The sequence below is a fragment of the Denticeps clupeoides genome, chromosome 4, assembly GCF_900700375.1.
Source record: "Denticeps clupeoides chromosome 4, fDenClu1.1, whole genome shotgun sequence".
Classification (NCBI taxonomy): Eukaryota; Metazoa; Chordata; class Actinopteri; order Clupeiformes; family Denticipitidae; genus Denticeps; species Denticeps clupeoides.
The window spans coordinates 24,807,506-24,827,600 of NC_041710.1; the positions used below are offsets into that span (position 1 = coordinate 24,807,506).

Sequence of the window (20,095 nt, forward strand, 5' to 3'; positions counted from 1 at the left end):
ACTCACACAGAAGATGAGAAGCATCAACTTCAGCGCGCCAGAAGTGTTATATCTGTTACAGCCGCGGCGCTCTCCGGGCCACCGACCGCAGGTCACTGTGTAGCAGCACAGACGCCGGGTTGCCACCGACGACGGGGAGGCCGGCCAGCTCGGACCGGCCACGTAGCAGACGCCAGTCTCTTTTATTCACTTGTTTTTACTTTATTGGTCTGCGATGGCTCGTGACGTCATGCAAAACTTAATTGGACTCATTGGAACGACCTGGGTTTGCGTAATTATAATATATTGCACACACACACACACATTAAATGGGAGTCTGTTTGGTGGGTTGCTATGCTGATCTCAACACAAAAAGCGGCCAGAGTGAGAGAGAGAGATATCTCACAAACAAATGGGCGAAATTCACCGACACCTTGTTTTCCGTCGTTACGGTGACGCGCATTCAGAGGGGTACAGTATCCATGCCGCCGTTCGCTTCTTCCGCATCCTTCTCGAATGTCGCAGAAATCGCTGCACACTCATTCTGGCAGCTGTTTGTGTTGAGATCAGCATAGCAACCCAGCGAACAAGCTTAATGTGTGTGTGCGTGCAATATATTGTAATTACGCAAACCCAGGTCGTTCCAATGAGTCCAATTACGTTTTGCATGACGTTACGAGACAATAATAATAATATAATAATAATAATATATACATTAATATAAATATATACAAAATGTTCACTCATCACTTCAGTAATGAGACATACGCCCAGGTCTGCCATGTTGACTCCTGCTGAAACAAATATACATATACCTACACACACCATAAAAAGAAATTAATTCATGCCAGCCTTTTAATTTATTCTTCATTGTAAATTCAGCCTGTTATTTCTCTATATTTTTGGGTGCAAATATAATCGAATCGAACTTGATATTTTCAAGCATGCAGATAAAAATGGTCTCATTATATCTGCTTTTAAGAACTTAAAAGAACTTAAAAACGTTAACGCGCTCCTCGCACGCGTCCTCTTTCGTCTAAAAAACCTAGAAATTAATATTTCTACACGGTTCTAAAACAGTGATACAAAGTTCAGGGAGAAACGTTGAATTTGTCCTTTAAATGCCCCCCATGTGCCCGCAAAATACCCCGGGTGGAACATGGCGCACGGGTTGAACCCTAACCCGGGATATTTATTCAGCCTCGGCGCCCGGTTCGATCCCCGGGCGGCCCGTCACTTCCACTTCTCGCGATACGCAGACGCCGTATATTAGGGGGCCGCGAGAGGTCCTGGTCCACTTGGAGGGGCGCTGGGTTTCCCTGAGGGTCCTTCGGTGGAGACTCGACCTTTTTAGACCAGAAGACACCTGCAGACATGTCGGACGCCGTCGTCAGCTTCTTGAAGGATTTTATGGCGGGTGGCATCGCCGCCGCCATCTCCAAAACCGCGGTGGCCCCCATCGAGAGAGTCAAACTTCTGCTGCAGGTACCACGACGCCTCCGCTCACTGTCCAGGGTGCTGTTTTCTTTTTTATGTTTTATTTCTCGCGTCGCCACGCAAGGTAATAAAGCGGCGTGTTTGCAGAAAGCGGTGTGGAGTTTGGGCCTAAAAATAGCCGTGGGCGCGCAACTCAATACTCCGAGGCCCGCGTGCGAGGCGTAGCGCCATGTCTGGCGCGATGACGTCACCCGACGTGCGCTCTTCCGTTTGGAGGCATCTGTGTTGTGTAGGCCGCTCTTTTCTTTTAACGCGTTTCTTCACGCCACAGGTCCAGCACGCCAGCAAACAAATCACAGCCGAGATGCAGTACAAGGGCATCATGGACTGCGTGGTCAGGATCCCCAAGGAGCAGGGCTTCATCTCCTTCTGGAGGGGCAACTTGGCCAATGTGATCAGATACTTCCCCACCCAAGCCCTCAACTTTGCCTTCAAAGACAAGTACAAGAAGATCTTCCTGGGAGGCGTGGACCAGAAGAAGCAGTTCTGGCGCTACTTCGCCGGTAACCTGGCGTCTGGCGGCGCCGCTGGTGCCACTTCCCTCTGCTTCGTTTACCCTCTGGACTTTGCCAGAACCAGGCTTGCTGCTGATATCGGCAAAGGCGCGGCCGAGAGGGAGTTCACGGGCCTGGGTCACTGCATTGCCAAGATCTTCAAGTCCGATGGGCTCAAAGGTCTTTACCTGGGATTCAACGTGTCGGTCCAGGGTATCATCATTTACAGAGCTGCCTACTTTGGCTGCTTTGACACTGCTAAAGGTAAGAGTCCCTCCGTGTGAAGCAGTGAGTGCGGACCCAGCTTACGTAACGTTTTACGAACTCCTGTCCCGCAGGCATGCTGCCAGATCCGAAGAACACCCACATTATCGTCAGCTGGATGATCGCACAGACCGTCACCGCAGTGGCCGGCCTCATTTCATACCCGTTCGACACGGTCAGGCGTCGCATGATGATGCAGTCTGGACGCAAAGGAGGTAATTCGGCTCCAGGAGGAGCCACGCGTCCTCACCGGCACGCTGCCCAGCGCCACAGTGTCTCATGGACGTAATATGAGGTTGTTTATTACTGTTCTGATTTTTTTTTTTCTCCTACAGCTGACATCATGTACAAGGGCACAATTGACTGCTGGAGGAAGATTATCAAGGATGAGGGTTCCAGGGCCTTCTTCAAGGGCGCTTGGTCCAACGTGCTCAGGGGCATGGGTGGCGCTTTCGTCCTGGTCTTGTATGATGAAATCAAGAAGTACACATAAACATTCTTCATCGCCTCCCACCAAAGGAAACCCTTAAAAATGTCTTAACGATGCCACAGCAGAGTGTCTCCATCTGGTTGAAGTGGTGGGGAAGATGTGTGTGTTTTTTTTTGTTGTCCAGATTTCAGTGATTACAGAAGGTTTTTGGGACACGCCCACATGGTACCAAAAGCAACAAGCCCCTCCTAGTCCTCAATGTAAATATATATGCTGCCCATATGCTAGTTTCACAAAGTATATTCGACTCCCAGGATGCCTGGAGATCTACAGGACTGCATGTGGACTCTTACTCTCTTCCCATGTCCATTTGTTTCATAAAATCCTGCTGAAAGATTCATTTTCTTTCGTCCCCGTACTGCGAGTCGGTGTACAGAAGGCCAACCATTCTTGGGGTGGATCCCACCAGATATAAGACCATTTATTAAACATAAAACAAGGAATTCTTACTTTTTTTGCAGTCTTTTTTTTTTAAGAGGACAGTGCAAGCACACCTCTTTACAAGTCCATCGTTTAACCTTCACCATTGCTGGTGGCACCGTTGGCTTAATCATGATTTAATTTATTTAGTGCGCTGATAGGAGAAACAAGTTTTGAGTTTATGTGATGTGAGCAGTCCTTAACTCCTGCCTGGCACCCATGAGGGGTCAGAGTATGACAGAGGTGACAGGTGGGGACATTGTGAGATAAAAAAACATGGGAGGAGGCAAACAAAGTACGTTTATTCATAAACTGACAATAGCACTGTATAAAATATAGATTTGTCTTCGTTTACTTAATTCCAAATATCTTTTTTTTTTTATTTATTCATAATTGTATTATACACATACGACACCGCTGAACACAGGAAGCCACTATATGTAAAGCTGAACATGGAAGAAGCTAAACTCAACAAGCAGATAGGAATGGTGTTCATGCACAAATGAAGCATCTCTGTTTGTTGAACAGGGAATGAAGGCCATTGAATGCAACTTTATGATGATACACCACTGACACATTTAGTGCCACTCTGTCTCTTGGGCCAGCATTTAGTGGGGCAATTCCACCAAGCTGACTCGTAGTATGAAACATCTTCATGTCATTTCATGGTTTAACAACATATTTGAAGCTCCAAATGGAATAACAGAAGTATTTAGGCCTTTTTCATATTTCTCGTGGGCATGATCTAAGACCAGGCAGGCCGAGGTGCCGAGGCTCTGCTGAGTTTGGTAGGGGCAGGAGTGGAGCAGGCTGGTCTGCTGCGGTGGCTAGATGTGCTGCAGGGTCTGGAGCTTTTGCCTGTAAGCAGAGAGAGGTGTCAGAAATCCTTCGTCAGACGTCCCCCCCATACACACACAAAAACAACACAAATTCACACTCCCCACGAGACAAACCAAAATGTTGAGGTCGCCTACAGTACAGGCCAAAGGTTTGGACACACCTTCTCATTCAATGTGTTTTCTTTATTTTCATGACCATTTACATTGGCAGATTCTCACTGAAGGCATCAAAACTATGAATGAACACATGTGGCTTTGCACACTCTTGGCATTCTCTCAATGAGCTTCAAGAGGTCGTCACCTGAAATGGTTTTCCAACAGTCTTGAAGGAGTTCAACACCAGAGGTGTTTAGCACTTGTTGGCCCCTTTGCCTTCACTCTGTGGTCCAGCTCACCCCAAACCATCTCAATTGGGTTCAGGTCTGGTGACTGTGGAGGTCAGGTCTCCACTTTTTGTTAAGTACATAACTCCACATGTGTTCATTCATAGTTTTGATGCCTTCAGTGAGAATCTACCAACGTAAATGGTCATGAAAATAAAGTAAACACATTAAATGAGAAGGTGTCCAAACTTTTGGCCTGTACTGTACATTAAATCAAACAAGATCAGCATTGAGTGATAGTGGTACTCTAGAGACGATCTTGCGTGAGAATTCCATGGATGAGGTCATACCTGGAGATGAGTAGCTGGACAGAAGTCTCTCCGAGGTTGACGGGGACACTGACGTACCAAGGTAGCTGGTCTGCCGCTGAAAGTCAGCCAGCTGCTCTGAACGCGTCATGCCGGGAGTGGGTTTCACGGACTCCAGGCGCTTTAGGAAAGCCTGTAGCCAAATGTGAAACAACATGACAACATGAATTGCATTACTGGGAATTTTACAAATGTCACTGCATTACATTCAGTACATTTATTTTTGCTATGGGACATTTTATTAAGTAACAGGCTTACATCACAGTTAATAGCTGATTCTATTCAACTTCACGATCAATGTTCAGTCAATGATCTTTAGAGGATCCTGATCCGCTCAGTGGGCTTCCATTGGCTGTCTGGCCAGATGCCATGACCTTGCCCTTATGGCAGCTGCACAGAATGTACTCCTGATCACATGCACCAATACATAAGACGGATGATCTGCTGACATACAGCAACTGAGAAATATTTCATCCCGGTACGAACGGAGCCTTCAGACGCTTTCTCTTAGCATCTGAATGCGCTCTACTGAAACTACAAATTACGGGCATCAGTGGGCCAACGTGTCACCAGCAGATGCCTCCTTCGCTTTCAGGCAGTCATCTGAAAAGGCCACAGTAAGCAAAACCAAAAGGAAAGACCTGGCACAACTAAAATTAATTCAGCACTTTTGGCCTGAAAAGTATCTAGACTGAATATCTTATATTGTACCATTTTTAGTAATACATCTGATTAAAAAGATAAACCTTCACTGAACTTTTTATGTTAATCTACACATTTTGTAATGAAAAACTAACATTTCTAATTGGTCAGTTTGCACTTTTGCATAAATGCAAGAGAAGTGCAGGGGCGGGGCGGCATAAGGCTCACAGGCAAGATAGGGTTACGGCACAAGACTAATAATAGAGGGAGAAGGAGAGAGAGAGAGCGAGAGACAGACAGTGAGAGAGAAAGGATGAACCCCAAGACATCAGGGGTACAGTCTGTACTTTCCACAGCCTCCGTGTTGCACAATGCAAGTCATCCAGTCCCTCTTTCAATTCATTTAATAGCCTGTGAAGCAGGTTCACATTTTCTTCTGATTTTCAAGACGGACTTTTCATGTAATGATCGTATCATTTGCAAAATGTATGCATGTATATTGCAGAACCCAGCACACCTTGAATATTGTGCGGTCTGTGAATATTGAATTAAGCATATTTCACATATTCTTTGAAGTCAGTCAACAGTGAAACTGGTGACATTGTCTCCCCAGTTGCATTTTTTGGCTGACCTATGGGGACTCATTTGAGAAGACGTTGGACTCGTTGGAGAATCCTCCAAAATGTCAAGCCTGGTGACAGGGCTGTGACAGGGCTGTGACCCCCCCCCCCCCCCCCCCCCCCCCCCCCCATCCCCACTCCCTCCACCTGCTGCAGTCTGTCTGCCAAGTACAGTCTCTACTTTCACTCCAACACTTTCACCTAGAGCTGAGCAAGGGGAGGACGTCCCACTGACCAACTCCAGTCAACCCAGTGTGGGCACCGCACAGCATGGCGAGGATATGGGATCCTTTAGTGCTAAACCTGCGACAAATGGACAAACTTTTGGAAATCCACTGGAAGCAGGAAATATTGTCATAGTCATCGCCTGGCACAAGTTGACAACTGATGGATTAATGTGAAAAGTAAATGTGCCAGACAACACAGACAAAGATACGTTCAGGTTTTAAGGTGGTTTGGGGTGGTAGTAGCCTAGTGGGTAACACACTCTCCTCTGAACCAGAATCCCACTTACAACCCCAAGTGTCTCCAGGGGGACTGTCCCTGTAACTACTGATTGTAAGTCGCTCTGGATAAGGGCGTCTGACAAATGCTGTAAATGTAACAACAAGACATTACTTGCTGCATTGAGATGTAATATTTTACTGCATATTACTACAACATAAATGGAGTTTATGACATTTAGTTTAGTGTGTTGCATTTTTGTATTGTATTACAATCTGATTTTCAGCAATCTATATATTGTCCAATGAGGTATATTTTAAGGTATTACCTTTTAAAGTCTTTGGGCTGAACCAAGCCTGTGCACTATGAAAATATTTTCTGCATATGTCACTTCATTAACTATGAAGGCAATGACTTAATATTTTCAATCATCTTTGGCACCAAAAAAAGCTAGTGTTAATGAAACAACAATATTCAGATTAACTTTTCATTGATCTAATACTAGCGCACCTAAAGACTGGGACTCCACCTACTGGACAGAAAAAAAACATATCTACATAGACATTGATTTTCAGAGGCCAGCTCTGTTTCCTGTGCAGGTCAGACTATCCGAGAAATATCCATGGAGCCACTAAGTGTGAGAACGTTGTGAGAACATGAACCAGCACAACTCTTCAGGGGCAACTCACCAAGTTCTCTCTTTCAATGCGCTGCTGCTCACGCTGCCTATTGAGGGCGCTGTGGTACATGCGGATGGGAGGTGTGGTCCTCTTGGAGCTGGCCTTGCTGGACGAAATGGTGCCGCTGCTGTTGCGCGAGCGGGCCGAGGGCCGTGAAAGCTCCTTGAGAAGACGCTGGTTTTCCCGGTCAATGCGGCGCACCTCTTCGTTGGTGAAGGAGTAGTTTTTCCGGTTCCTGCTGCCGGGGACTTCCAAAAGAAGAGAGCTGTCCACCTGGCTCACCAAACTCAACAACGATCTGTCTGTGTAATGAGAAGCTGAACAACAGAGAGCACAGGATGTCATCTGAGCCGCTGGGCGCAACCCAACACTCACTGTTCCCTGATTTCACTTTTGATCTTTTGGTCAGAACGCATGCAGGTATACAATTATATGCACATCCTTTGAAAGCATCTTTAAGATGTAAGAAAATCTGTCCCTACCTTCTTGGTCGGAATCCAGTTTCTCACAAGCGCTGTCGGTTCTGACAACCAAGTCATTTGTGGCGTTCTGCTGCTTGGGTTCGGACACCACCGCTTTTGGCTCCTTCAGCGGCAGTGCACTGGGCAGCTCGAACGTCTGGTCTAGGTTGGCATCAGGGGTAGACAGCGGGGTTACATCGGTTATCGTATCATCTGACTCAAGTACTTCTGGGGCTTTGAGCTTCACTTGTTGAAAGGTTGAGGCTCGCATGGCACTTTGTCTGGGTGAGCAGGTAGCCTGGGGGTGAGGCAGCGTTTTGGTAGAAGGTTCTGGGGAGGAGTAGCAGTCCTCATCACTGCTGTAAGAGCTCTCCAGCTCAGAGGAAAGGGATGGGCAGGGACTGGATATCCTAAATGATCTCTGCTGCTTGACCCTTCTCTTACAGGGTTGGGACCCTCGCAGGCTTTCATCTTCCTCTTCGCTGCCACTCTGGTGGTATCCATCTTCAACATCAGAGTCATTTTCTACTTGTGATGACGCTCTCGAACCATCAGTAGAGCCGCTGGAAGGGGAACGTTTGCCTTTTGACCAGTCTTCACTCAAGGAGGAAAGACTAGGGGACACGTTGCTGTCTGCTACACAGTCTCTGTCTGCCACCGTCTCCTCCATATCAAGATCACATTTACTGCTCTCTTGCTCTCCATCCCTTCTGCCAGAATCATCTATTTTCATTCCATGAGCACCTTGTTCATCTCCACCCACATGCTCTGAACTAGAATCACCCTCCCACCTCTGGCCTTCTTTAGCCTTCTGTTCCACTAGTGACACCGGATAAAACGAGTCTACGTTGCCCTTGTTCTTTCCGTCATCTTCTCTGTTATTGCTTTGTTTGCCTTGATCTTCACAATCGCTGTCAAAGAAGGAGTGGTCCACCTCTCCCTCCAGCTCCCTGGGGCTGTACATACCCTCACCTTTCATCAGAGACAGCAAGAAGTCAATCAGTCGTTTAATTTATCATTTAACCACAATACAGCAATTACTTCCACATGCCAATTAGATATCTTACAAGACCAAATGTACGACATACAGCAGAATGGACGAACCTCTCTGCTGCTGTCTAGACAGGCACACGCACACACACACAGAATTGACCCCAACCAGCTAGAAAACCACGGCCACGCATTCATGTTTTTAAAAGCATGTCAACCTACCGGCTGTCCCGTTTTTATTTTATCGGCAATATGAATGCCAGTCACTGCGCAACGGGTTACATTAGCGACGTTTACGGGCTTTATTTCACTCAAGAGACACACTTCATAGTACGGCACCCGGAATCAAGTGAGGGAAAACAACAATTCAACTTCCGTTTACTGAGCCAAAGGACTTCAAAATAAAAGTCAATTCGCAGACGCTCCTTTTCTACTATGTCCTCACCGCCTCCAAAATAAGCGATGTTTTCGATGGAAAATGTTTCAAATATATATTTTATCTTAATCTTATACGTAACTACTTTGTGCAAAACACTCCTGACTCACTGTCTCACTTCATATTGAAGATTAAATCTTCAATTTGAGATTTATGTATATTGTTATTCTGTGCAAGTCTCTTGTAAAGTCTCAATTTTCAACAATTTTGCAGATTTTCAAATAATACCTTAAACTCTTTCATATTCTGATGTAAAAAAAATTGTAAATACTTCCGAATTGATTTCTTAACCTTTCAGTTGAAATAGAATTTCAAATATAAACCCCCATTTCGTTTACTTTACTTTGACACATACCGGAAACCGTTCGCAGGCGTTGTTTGGTTAATATCGTTACGTGACTACTGTAACCCAGCAACGCCACCACCTTTCTGCATTAGCCAGAAGATGGAGCTCATCCACTTCCAAAAATGATTTTAAATATTTACATTTTTAGTTTAATATGCATGCACAAACATGAGGTCAATAATGTTGTTCCGAATACGCATTATATTAATACGCATTATAAAATATGTTTGTTTATTTATTAATGACTACTAGTCATGTTAAATGTTTTCTGGATAGTCATTTCACTAAATAAATTTGTTGCGCTAATGCAGTCGCAACATTAAGGCAAGTTTTTAGAAATGCATTCATAGGCAACTTTCAAAGGAAACATTTGATTTACAAGTATACACTACCACTTGAGACACACCCACGTATTTGTGGGTATTGCACTTTTTACATTATAAAACAAAACTGAAGACGCATGATCAAAAAATAATACATGTGTGGTTAAGTAATAAACAAAAATTATATATTGCAAAAATGGATTGTACATTTGCATCTCTCCAAACCAGGGAGCTTTTGCTTTGATGGCAGCATTTCACTTGGCTTCTCTCCACCACCTTAAGTTAGACGACAGGGATGGTTTCCACACGTCCTGAAGGTTTATGCTGGATTCTTCAAAATGTCTTCATCTTAGCCTCCATAACTGCCACAGAGTAGGTGCGTCCAAACTTTGGACTGGTAGTGTGATTGACTGTAATTTCCATACATGAACATTTAATTCGCAAGAACTGTATAATTAATTTTTAAAAACCAAACTTTATATTTTATTTGGCTGTTGATTTCTGGTCATACCTTAACAGTAATTTCTAAGGATTTATGAAGAAATATTTGAATTGATTTGAAGAGAATGTAGACCCACCAGGACTGTGATCTTTTGACTTCAACTGTACACGCAGTGATGACATTATTCTGCCAGTTTTCTGTGGCGACTGTTTTCCTCTGAAGATCACATACAGATACAGCCAACTGCTGAGGATACCGAGGTTAAGTAGCTCTGCAGTGATTATCTACTTGGAAAGATCAGGGGGCAACGAATCCTTAACCTACTTACCTGCTTTGAGTAATTACTGAGGTTGTAAAAATGGATCTTAACGGAACACGCTGTAGCAAATCTGGAGTTAGGTGGCTATTTCATGAACAGCAGTATAAGAGAAGTAGTATGGATGATTGTAAAAGTGAGGAGCCTGTCTCTGTGTTTCGTCGCGGGACAGTGTGGTCTACTAAACGAATTTTTATTCCATGTGTCATGTTCGGACTCATCGCAACGATTGGTTTCCAGTGTGTTTGTGAAGAGTTGACCATCGCTTCACTTTTCCTGAAGATCGTAGTTTGCCTCTCGTTTATTTTACTTTGCTTTCTACTGGGAAGTGTGGGTTTCCTCACTGAGCAAAGTGCCATGAAGTTAAGAGATTTTGAGCCCATCAAGAATCCCGAGGACTTAATGGACTTACTGAGACAAATGACGGTAAGTGATTGGTGTTGGTTTTGCTATGAGTGGTTGGGTAATAAGCCCCATGTGTTAGTAGTCCACATCTGAGAAGCATCTCAGGTTAAGGGTCTTGCCCACGGTGGTAGTGGTGGTAGTAAGTGGGGTTTGAATCTGAGACTTTGTGGTCTTCTGGTTCATAGGCGGGTGTGTTACACACTAAATGATACCTTTATCTGATTCTGTAACCACTTCTTCTGGCTGTTCAACACATTGTTTCGAGCTGATGTTTCCTCATAAGTGCTTTAATACCTGTGCAGTTTGACTCTGTCCCGCTGCCCGAGTCTGCACAGACAAGACAAGTAGTGGTATCACCCAGTGTGGACAAGGCTCTCAAAGAAGGTAAACACCATTCCAATGAGGAAAGATGGATAGATGCATACATCTGCCATTCGATTTTTTTTTATCTATAAAATCATTATTTGATTGTTCACAGAACAAACATGGAAGTAGACACATATTAGTCCAAATAATATGTACTTTACAAGCAGCATAACAGAATGCATTACTGAATCAGCATTTGACGTGACAATTTTTTAAAAAGCTTTAAGCCAGACTCTTCTGAGGAGCTAGCTCTTCATACTTACCTGGCAGGGGAGATACTGTGATCTCTGTGGTGATCCCTGCTAATTCCCCAAATGTGGGGGGGGGCCTAGCGGTTAAGGAAGAGGCCCCGAACCGGTTGCCGGTTCGAATCCCGATCCGCCAAGGTGCCACTGAGGTGCCAGTGAGCAAAGCACCGTCCCCACACACTGCTCCCCGGGCGCCTGTCATGGCTGCCCACTGCTCACTGGGTTTAAAGCAGGACACATTTCATTGTGTCACCGTGTGCTGTGATGCAGTGTATTACAATGACAATCACTTCACTTTCACTGAAAAGTTGTTCACACATTTCTCTCCCTTTTTAGGCTGATGCTGTTGTTTTCCCGTGCCCCTTCTGTCTGTAGTGTTTGACTATGCCTATAGGGACTACATTTTGCCCTGGTATGAGCGTTTAAGCAGTGATGATGTCCAGTTGTACCAGCTTCTCTTAGAGGACTTCTGGGAGGTTGTAGGATAACTGAGAGCCCGCCTGGCAGAAGCAGATGTGGTGGATGTGGTCTGCGATGATATAATGAAGGCACTGCATGCACACTTTTGCAACCTTAAAACTGCCAACACCATGTGAGAAAAGCATTTCAAATTCCAATTTGTAGGCAGGACCTGATTTGGTGTTTAGAAGCCTGATTTAACTGCTATCTGTTACCTCTCAAGGTATGAAGAGCAACCGCAGCCCTTTGCTTTGCACCCATGTCTGTCCACCCCAGAGACTGAGCAGCGTTTCCTGCGCTGCTGCACCCGAATGCTGCTGTTAGCGCTGCTGCCCACCCGGCATGCCCAGTCACACACCCTGCGCCTGGTGCTCTCTGATGTCTTCATGGTCAAAGGTGAGGCATACTAACATGTTGCCATTCTGTCTCATGGCTACGTTTCTGCACCATGTTTTCGCATGGCAGTCAGGAACTGTAGGCAGGCTACACTAACCAATGTGATGGTTACTTGAATAGACAATCATGCAAAGATTATAAGTATTAGTCATTTTTCATCGTGGGGCCACACTGAGGTGGTTAGCAAAAGTGGCCTCACATCTCACAAGTTGGAATCCTGGCTCTGACCTTGTGTGTGCAGAGTCTGCTTGCCATCCCGGTGTTGGCGTTTTTTTTTCCAGGCTCTCCAGTTTCCTCCCAATGTTCAAAGTCATGCACACTAGGGGGGTTGGCAACTCTGAATAGGTGTGAGTGCATGAGTAGATGGTGTGAATGTGTGTGTGTCCAGTTCTATTCCAGTTATTTGAATTGCTGACATTTTATAACGTATATGAATGTATTTGTCTCGGTTTGTGTAGTGCTTAAGCCCCTTGTGGAGGTGTTGAGCGATCCAGACTACATCAATCGTATGCTGCTGTTCCAGCTGGAGCAGCGTGAGCATCAGATGGAGCTGCACAGAAAGGCGTATACCTATGCTCCTTCATATGAGGAGTTTATCAAGCTCATCAGCAATAGCAACGATGTGGACTTCCTTAAGAAGCTCAGGTCAGACTATGTATTGTGGTAATTTAAAGTCCAGGCAAATTATCCAGTCAATAAAATTAAACAATATCATAATTATTAAATGAGAACACCAACAGTATTAAAAAAATGTTAATAACCCAGTATCCCCTAAGATATAAGGATATCATGTATTTTAGTTTTAGAGCATAGTTTTAGATTAATTGTTTTATTAATTTGGCTAAAAGAATATTTCAATATTGTCTGACAAAATAGACTGACAAAAATTTAGGTAACTACAATTCAAAGGTTTGTATTTGGCATTTGTATTTTGAAATGAACATGAGAAAGAAGGCCTAAAGCTCCCCCTGCTGGCTGGGTCTCTGCAAGGTTCGTGTGATTTGAAAATTGTGGGCATGCGAGTAAAGACATTTCTGTTCTTAATTTTAAAAAATATTTTTTTCTTAACAGACATTCTCCTAATAATATTGCCTTATCTCTTTGCCTTCTATTAACAGTAGCACTGGTTAAAAACAGTGTCAATGTTTTGTTTCCCCATGTCTCCCCATTTTTTAAAGAAAACAGAAAATGTGCGAACAGCAAAGCTAAACAGGAAACAATAATAGCATCTTGACAAATCACTGAGGGTATAAAATAAAATCTTTCCATCAGGCATGTAAACTAATTTTTTTTATGGCCCAGATTTGCCCTCAAGCCTTCGGATTTACAACATGGGATTAGTTTGAGTCGCGACGCCTGAAATTGCAATTAGTCACAGGCATTTTAATATCTGCGTCTGCTTATAAAGCAGTCCTCGTGTCAAAAAAGTGCCACATATAAACCTGTCTGGTCCCTGTCATCCAAACTTGCATGACAATGGTCTGGGGCCCTTTTTTTTGTCTCCATGGCAGCGCTGTGTCTCTAGTAGATCACTACAATCTGACAGGGAAACTGGATACAGAAAGAAATGCAAAAAAAAAAAACTAAAAATGGCTGAAAAAATATTACTTGATATTAATTACATCAAATTAATGCTGATCCATAAAAGATATATAAAGATATTGTTTTGTCCATTGCTTCAACAAGGTCTTTTGTATTAAAATGTGTAAATGTAATCCTTAGGTATGAAATCTTGCTGGAGATCTTCCAAGCCACCACCATCAACAGTCTCCCACAAGTAAAGAAGAATAAAGGTGGGCTCATCTGTGGTGGTGACCTCGCCCTTCCTTCTGAACAGGCCTTTGCTTATTTACACGGTTCATTTATAAAGATCGAAATACATCCTGGAGAAGTAAAGTCATGGCTAAGAGACTGTCTGTGTGTTCGGACATTTCCATCTGTGCTCATACTCTGCAGAAAGCAAAGGGAAGGAGAAGGCCATCAAGACAGACCTGCTGAGGGCCCGGAATATGAAGCGTTACATCAACCAGCTCACTGTAGCCAAGAAGCAGTGTGAGAAGAGGATTTGTCTGCTGGGTGGCCCCAACTACGAACAGCAGGAGGACAGCACCATGGATGACGTTGAGGTGCCGCACGTTCAAATGGTCAGTAACATTTTAACTAGGAAGTCTGTGCACGCACTTGCACCTCTCATAATAACAGATTCAATAATCGCCCAGGTAAAAAGTGTCATAATTTATACAGCACCCGTCTGGGGGGACCTCCTCACCATCGGCAGGGGAAGCATTCACCCACATGATGATTTTGCACCAGAACCCTCAACCCTCAGCAGCACTGAGATGGAGAGGGAGCAAGAGAATTTGCCAATTCAGTGTGGGGAATATGAGGAGGAAAGAAGTGGAAGGGCCATTGTAGCAGTAACCCTGGAGCTTTTTCCCCAAACGGGGGACTTACTATGTGACAAAACAAAGACGTGGACAGTACACAGGACTGATGAGGGCTAGACACAATCAGTAACACACACAAAAAGCATCAAACTCTGTCCCAGAACTCGGAACCAGAGCACCCTGAAAGGTATGACACTAATACTGTATATTGTGACCACTTCTGGTTTCATTGGAGGAACTGGACAAACAACCTACCATTTCTGGGAGTGTGTCTCATTTAAATTTACATTTACAGCATTTACCAGACACCCTTATCCAGAGCGACTTACAACCAGTAGTTACAGGGACAGTCCCCCCTGGAGACACTCAGGGTTAAGTGTCTTGCTCAGGGACGCAATGGTAGTAAGTGGGGTTTGAACCTGGGTCTTCTGTGTTACCCACTAGGCTACTACCTCTCAACCATGCTGGACTATTCTTTTAATGCTAGAAGCTCAATACTACAGCTTTTTAAAATATAACTTTAACTTGATTATTTGATGCTTGTTGAGTGTGTTATCTTGGATGTGGTCAGTATCTTTTGGTCCTGTGCCCTCTTTGGAATCAGTATTGACTGGTGTTTTTGAGCTTGTCAACAAAACATTGAATTGCAAGCATGTAACTAGGCATCTGGCAGCACAATTTAAAAGTGAAGTGATTGTCATGGACTAGCTAGCGATTTATGTACACTCAAATCACACTCCAAATACTAGTCTCTGTTTTCTATTAAGCAGTGCCAGACCATGGAGGCCAGTGACCTGGCACAGGATCAGGGTAGCCCAGGCATCGACAAACAGGCCAGCTATGCCACCGATCGTCTACGCCAGCTCAACAGCAAGCTGCAGTACAAGCGCCAGACACTGGGCTCCATCCAGAATTCACCCAAGCCTGATAAAAAGGCACGTCCAAGGGCCGTTTCTGCCTTACCTGCATGTGCCAACACCCTCTCGCACTACACCACACTATCGGAAGCAATTCTGCTAATTGTCACTCTAAAGTGAGGAATGTCAACTAAAACTCGATTGCCTGTTGTTTTTTTTTTTTTAAGCAATCGAGGAGGGGGTTTAGAGATCTGTTGCTCTCTCCTGTCATTCATTGGCTTCTTTTCCAATCCCTACATCTATGGATGGGGACTGCTGCAATGTCATTTACAGTACACGCACAAGTCAATCATTGCTCAGTCACTTGGAGTTGTTCATGTTACATTTTTTCAGGTGCTTAATAGGTGTCAGCAGTGGGAAGAATAGAAAATTTGCTTTAAGTGGTTGACTGTGGAGCTGCTGAAATGGAGCAAATGGAGTCATTTCAGCTACATACATGTTAGACAGAACATATTGAAACAAAACAATGCTTCTCCGGAACCTAGTGCTTCATATAACATTTAAACAAAGACACGTAATGACATAAAGTGCATCGACAAACCAGGCTACGTTAAGCGCAAAGATGCAGCCTCCCTGAACATTTGCCAGTCAGTGCATTCAAAACAGTCTTGAAGAGCAGAAATTTCTCATGCTGGCCATGTTCTCACCTGCTTCCGAGACATCTTTTTTCTTTGATTTGCATGCGTCTTTTTTTGCGCGCTGAACCATTTTGGATCCGGAGGGAACCCAAACGGTACTGGGTAATTACAAGTCCACTGTGAGCTAGTGCTGCGCCGCCATCTGGTTCCAAGTCCACATGCACACATGTATACAATAGCATCTGATATCTGTGTGTTCGTGTTCATGAAGGTAATATTTAAGCTGAAGGAGGAGATTGGATGTATGGAGAAGGAGCAGTCAGACCTGCAGCTGCACATCTCCCGCACGGACCTGTGGTGCACAAATCTGGGCATGTGGAGGGCAACTGTAACCAGTGGTGAGGTATGTGAAAACACACACACACACACACACACACACACACACACACACACTACTAGTCAAAACCTGGTGGAAAATGTAGAAAATTAGTTTTTCCATTAAATAAGGATATAGTTGCACTGCTGATACACTGTACTAACGTGAATATGGCCAGTTTCATTACTTCAGTCCGACCATTTACAACTTTACAAAAACAATTGAGAAGGGTTTCCTAATAATGAATGAAGCTTCATTATTGATCAGTCAGAAGTGGCTACAGAATCAGATGAATCCGAAACATTTTGTCTGGTGGGTAACACACGCACCTATGACCCCAAAGTCACAGTGCCATGCTTGGCTTAACGAACACAGCATTCCACTGAAAAATAAGACTAATTTTTGCTGATAAAGTTCCTCTCTACATGTCAAATTTCTAAATTACCCTAAACTTCTCAACAGTGTACACAGACACACTCATCTGAGAAAGTCAGTGCTGATGAACAGTTGCTGAGCTCAGAGTAAAGGTGAGTGTTCTGTGTGTCTCCCTCAGCTGGTGGAGGAGAACGGAGAGCAGACAGTGTCGTACTGTGTGAGTGTCAGCCTTGCAGATGTAGATGATTCCACACAGAACCACTGGGACGTGTTCCGCAAACTCTGTGAGTTCCAGGCTCTGCACAGGAAACTTGTCCAGGTAGAAAACATGAACTGTCATGAAACTCTCCAAAAATCATTTTTTTTCACTGCTATAGTGTAAATATAGGTGAAGATGTGGAGATTCTCTTGTAATTGATGCACATTCCACCTTCTCCAGTTTTAAAACATATCTATGAAATATCAGTAATATGACTCAGTCAGTCATTCAGTCAAATGTATTTCAAAATGGTTTCACATCTTTTCCTTGCCAGTGTTTTCCCCTCCTGAAAAAGATACCACTGCCAGTCGTTAGTAAACTGCCTTTCAGATCAATAGATCAGAAGTTTCTGGAAAAGTCCAAAATCCAGCTCAACTACTTCCTCCAGGTATTTGACTAAAAGCTGGGCTTTCAGCTTTCACCTTTTCAGCTTGTTGTTAACAGTGATTTCCTTTTGCGTATTGTGTTCAGAAGTTGCTTTCAGATGAGTGTGTGTGTCAGTGTGAGGAAGTGTATGCGTTCCTCAGTCCTTCTCCGGAGCTCCTCAAGGTTATGGAAACTCAGAAAAAGTCCACCTTCTGCCTTACCTCGTTTCTGGAAAGATTACCTGGAGACTTCTTCTCACCACCAGAGGTGAAGAATACATGCTTTCACAAACAATTAAAAGAAGACTGTAATGGTTAATTTTACAATTACTATTACAGCATTTATCAGACACCCTTATCCAGAGCGACTTACAATCAGTAGTTACAGGGACAGTCCCCCCCCTGGAGCAACTTAGGGATAAGTGTCTTGCTCAGGGACACAATGGTAGTAAGTGGGATTTGAACCTGGCTACAATCACCACACTGAACCATTTTAATGATTCAGTAATGATTCATTTGGACTGTTGGCTAAATTCACACACACACTTGCACACTGTCATTTTCATTTAAATAATATAGATCTACTGTAATCAGGAGGATACAGATGATGACAGCGATCTCTCTGACTACGGCGAGGAGCTGGATGGAAGGAAGGATGTGCTGGCTGAGCCGTTCTTCATGCTGATTGGAGAAATCTTTGAGCTTAGAGGAAGTGAGCTGATGTTGAACTTATGAACATGACATAACCATTTTTTGGCAAATTGGACTCTTTGTGATAGTGTGTGAAGACTGATTTTAAGAGAAGGACGTATCTTGTGTCTGGGATTGTTTTTTCACTCAGTGTTTAAGTGGGTCCGGAAAACACTAATCTCCCTGGTCCAGGTAACATTTGGCTGGACCATCAACAAGTGAGTATTGCCCTGATCTCTGCTGAGGATGTTGAACACACATTAATGCAAAAATACTGTGCTTCAACAAGTGTCGAGTTTGTTCGTCTACCACTGTGTTTGCAAGGCAAATCAGAGAAACTGTGAACTGGATCTTCGGCGAGCAAATGCTTGTTTGCTACATATCCGTGTTTCGTGACACTTTGTGGCCTGATGGGATAAAAGCATCTCTGAGCAACAACCAGTCCAAAGCTCAGAGGCATTATACCAGGGAACAGGCACAAAAGAAACTTCTAGACAGCATTCCAGGTATAAATTTTAAAATCTGAGCCACAGAACAGCACATTTGAGGCTATGGGCCTGAGCTTATAAGACTTTCTTTTTCCGGTTTTACCTTAAATTTTGTTGTTTCTTGAGAAGCGACAAAAAATATAAAGATTTATCTTTTATCTTATCTTACCTTATCTTACAGATGCTCTTCAGAACCTGGTTGGACAGCAGAATGCACGCTTTGGGGTCATTAGGATCTTCAATGCTCTCCAGGAGGCCAGTGCAAACAAACACCTTCTCTATGTGAGTTTTGCAGCATCTTTTGCAAATACCCAGTGCTGTCATTAAAAGGCAGCTTCTGGTAAACTAATTTCCTCATCAATATCATAATAATTGTATGGGCTTTGCAAGCTGACTGATGGATTTTGCATCACGTGTGTCCTTTGGTTCTAGGTTTTCATGGAGATACTACTGAGAGAGTTGTGTCCTGAACTGAGCATAGATATGGATTAGGGGTGACTTTTGTTAATAAAACACTTTTCTACATGAAAACTGCTATTTCACATGTGTTTGTACTGTGTGTACTACGTGCACTTGTATAATTTTAAGGAAAATAGTTCAGGATGCTTTAACAGTTGCCATTAGCTATGTTAAATATTTTTAGACAAAGATTTTAATTCTGACCTTGCTTTTTGATACTGAAACACTGAAGGCCTCCTGTCCAAGCCACAGCACTTTTATTGATTACCAAGTCTAAGCCTGTCTTGGAAACAATTTGTTCTGTTAGATAAATCTGTTAGATTTGTGCCTTGTTTTCACAGACCGTGTTTCATATCAGGCACAGTAGAATGGTGCACATTGCACACTTTGGATATTTGGAGTGTGCATTGTTCCTGATGCCCTCTACATTGCATGCTTGGGCAATGTGCCTTCAATTTTGTAAGAGCAGTCAGAAGGCTGGCAGAAAAAAAGGCTGTGAGATCACAGGAGAGATCACATTCCCAGGAAGGAACAGGAAAACACACAGGAATCTTGAAACATGGTCATGGATTCTTAGATTATAATGAGTCCCTGTGAAGTCCAAGCACATTTTACAGGCATTTTTTTTTTAATTATATATCTATTGATTATTGAATGTGTTTCCATTTAGAAATATCAGCAGCACTCTTCCAGCTGGGAGTGAGATGTGGCTGTATAACACCTTTAATAGTGTACACCTTGTTTGATTCCTGTTTTATTGTATGTGGCATGGTGTGCTTGTACATCTTTTACCATATTTTAATATGACAATGTACTCTGCATGATGTATATAAACAATATCCAATATGTGAAATAATTACAAGGCCATTAAGCCGACCTAAAGATCGTTTGGGTGTAGTATGCATATAAATACATTTGGTGACCTGATGAATAAAGCATTGTCAGTGACGGCA

The 20,095-nt window shown here is 43.6% G+C and overlaps 3 protein-coding genes across 3 annotated transcripts; 2 read left to right on the forward strand and 1 right to left on the reverse strand.

Moving 5' to 3' along the window:
* Positions 1 to 1,265: 1,265 nt before the first annotated feature.
* Positions 1,266 to 3,173, forward strand: LOC114788499 (ADP/ATP translocase 1). Its single transcript, XM_028977139.1, has 4 exons — positions 1,266 to 1,464; positions 1,748 to 2,234; positions 2,309 to 2,449; positions 2,570 to 3,173. Exons 1-4 carry the CDS (start codon positions 1,354 to 1,356, stop codon positions 2,725 to 2,727), a joined length of 897 nt encoding a protein of 298 aa, XP_028832972.1. The 5' UTR covers positions 1,266 to 1,353; the 3' UTR covers positions 2,728 to 3,173.
* A 256-nt stretch (positions 3,174 to 3,429) lies between these two features.
* LOC114788498 (cilia- and flagella-associated protein 97-like) lies at positions 3,430 to 8,866 on the reverse strand. Its single transcript, XM_028977138.1, has 5 exons — positions 8,734 to 8,866; positions 7,543 to 8,493; positions 7,070 to 7,377; positions 4,657 to 4,807; positions 3,430 to 4,002 (listed from the first exon to the last, which is right to left on the reverse strand). Exons 2-5 carry the CDS (start codon positions 8,483 to 8,485, stop codon positions 3,890 to 3,892), a joined length of 1,515 nt encoding a protein of 504 aa, XP_028832971.1. The 5' UTR covers positions 8,486 to 8,493; positions 8,734 to 8,866; the 3' UTR covers positions 3,430 to 3,889.
* A 1,555-nt stretch (positions 8,867 to 10,421) lies between these two features.
* LOC114788730 (sorting nexin-25-like) lies at positions 10,422 to 20,090 on the forward strand. Its single transcript, XM_028977573.1, is given in 17 exon segments — positions 10,422 to 10,800; positions 11,082 to 11,163; positions 11,769 to 11,985; positions 12,076 to 12,248; positions 12,707 to 12,893; positions 13,971 to 14,041; positions 14,205 to 14,392; positions 15,406 to 15,570; positions 16,402 to 16,533; positions 17,060 to 17,200; positions 17,415 to 17,528; positions 17,612 to 17,773; positions 18,100 to 18,217; positions 18,347 to 18,413; positions 18,520 to 18,701; positions 18,865 to 18,965; positions 19,116 to 20,090. Coding segments are annotated over 17 exon segments (2,466 nt in total). The 5' UTR covers positions 10,422 to 10,494; the 3' UTR covers positions 19,176 to 20,090.
* Positions 20,091 to 20,095: the final 5 nt, after the last annotated feature.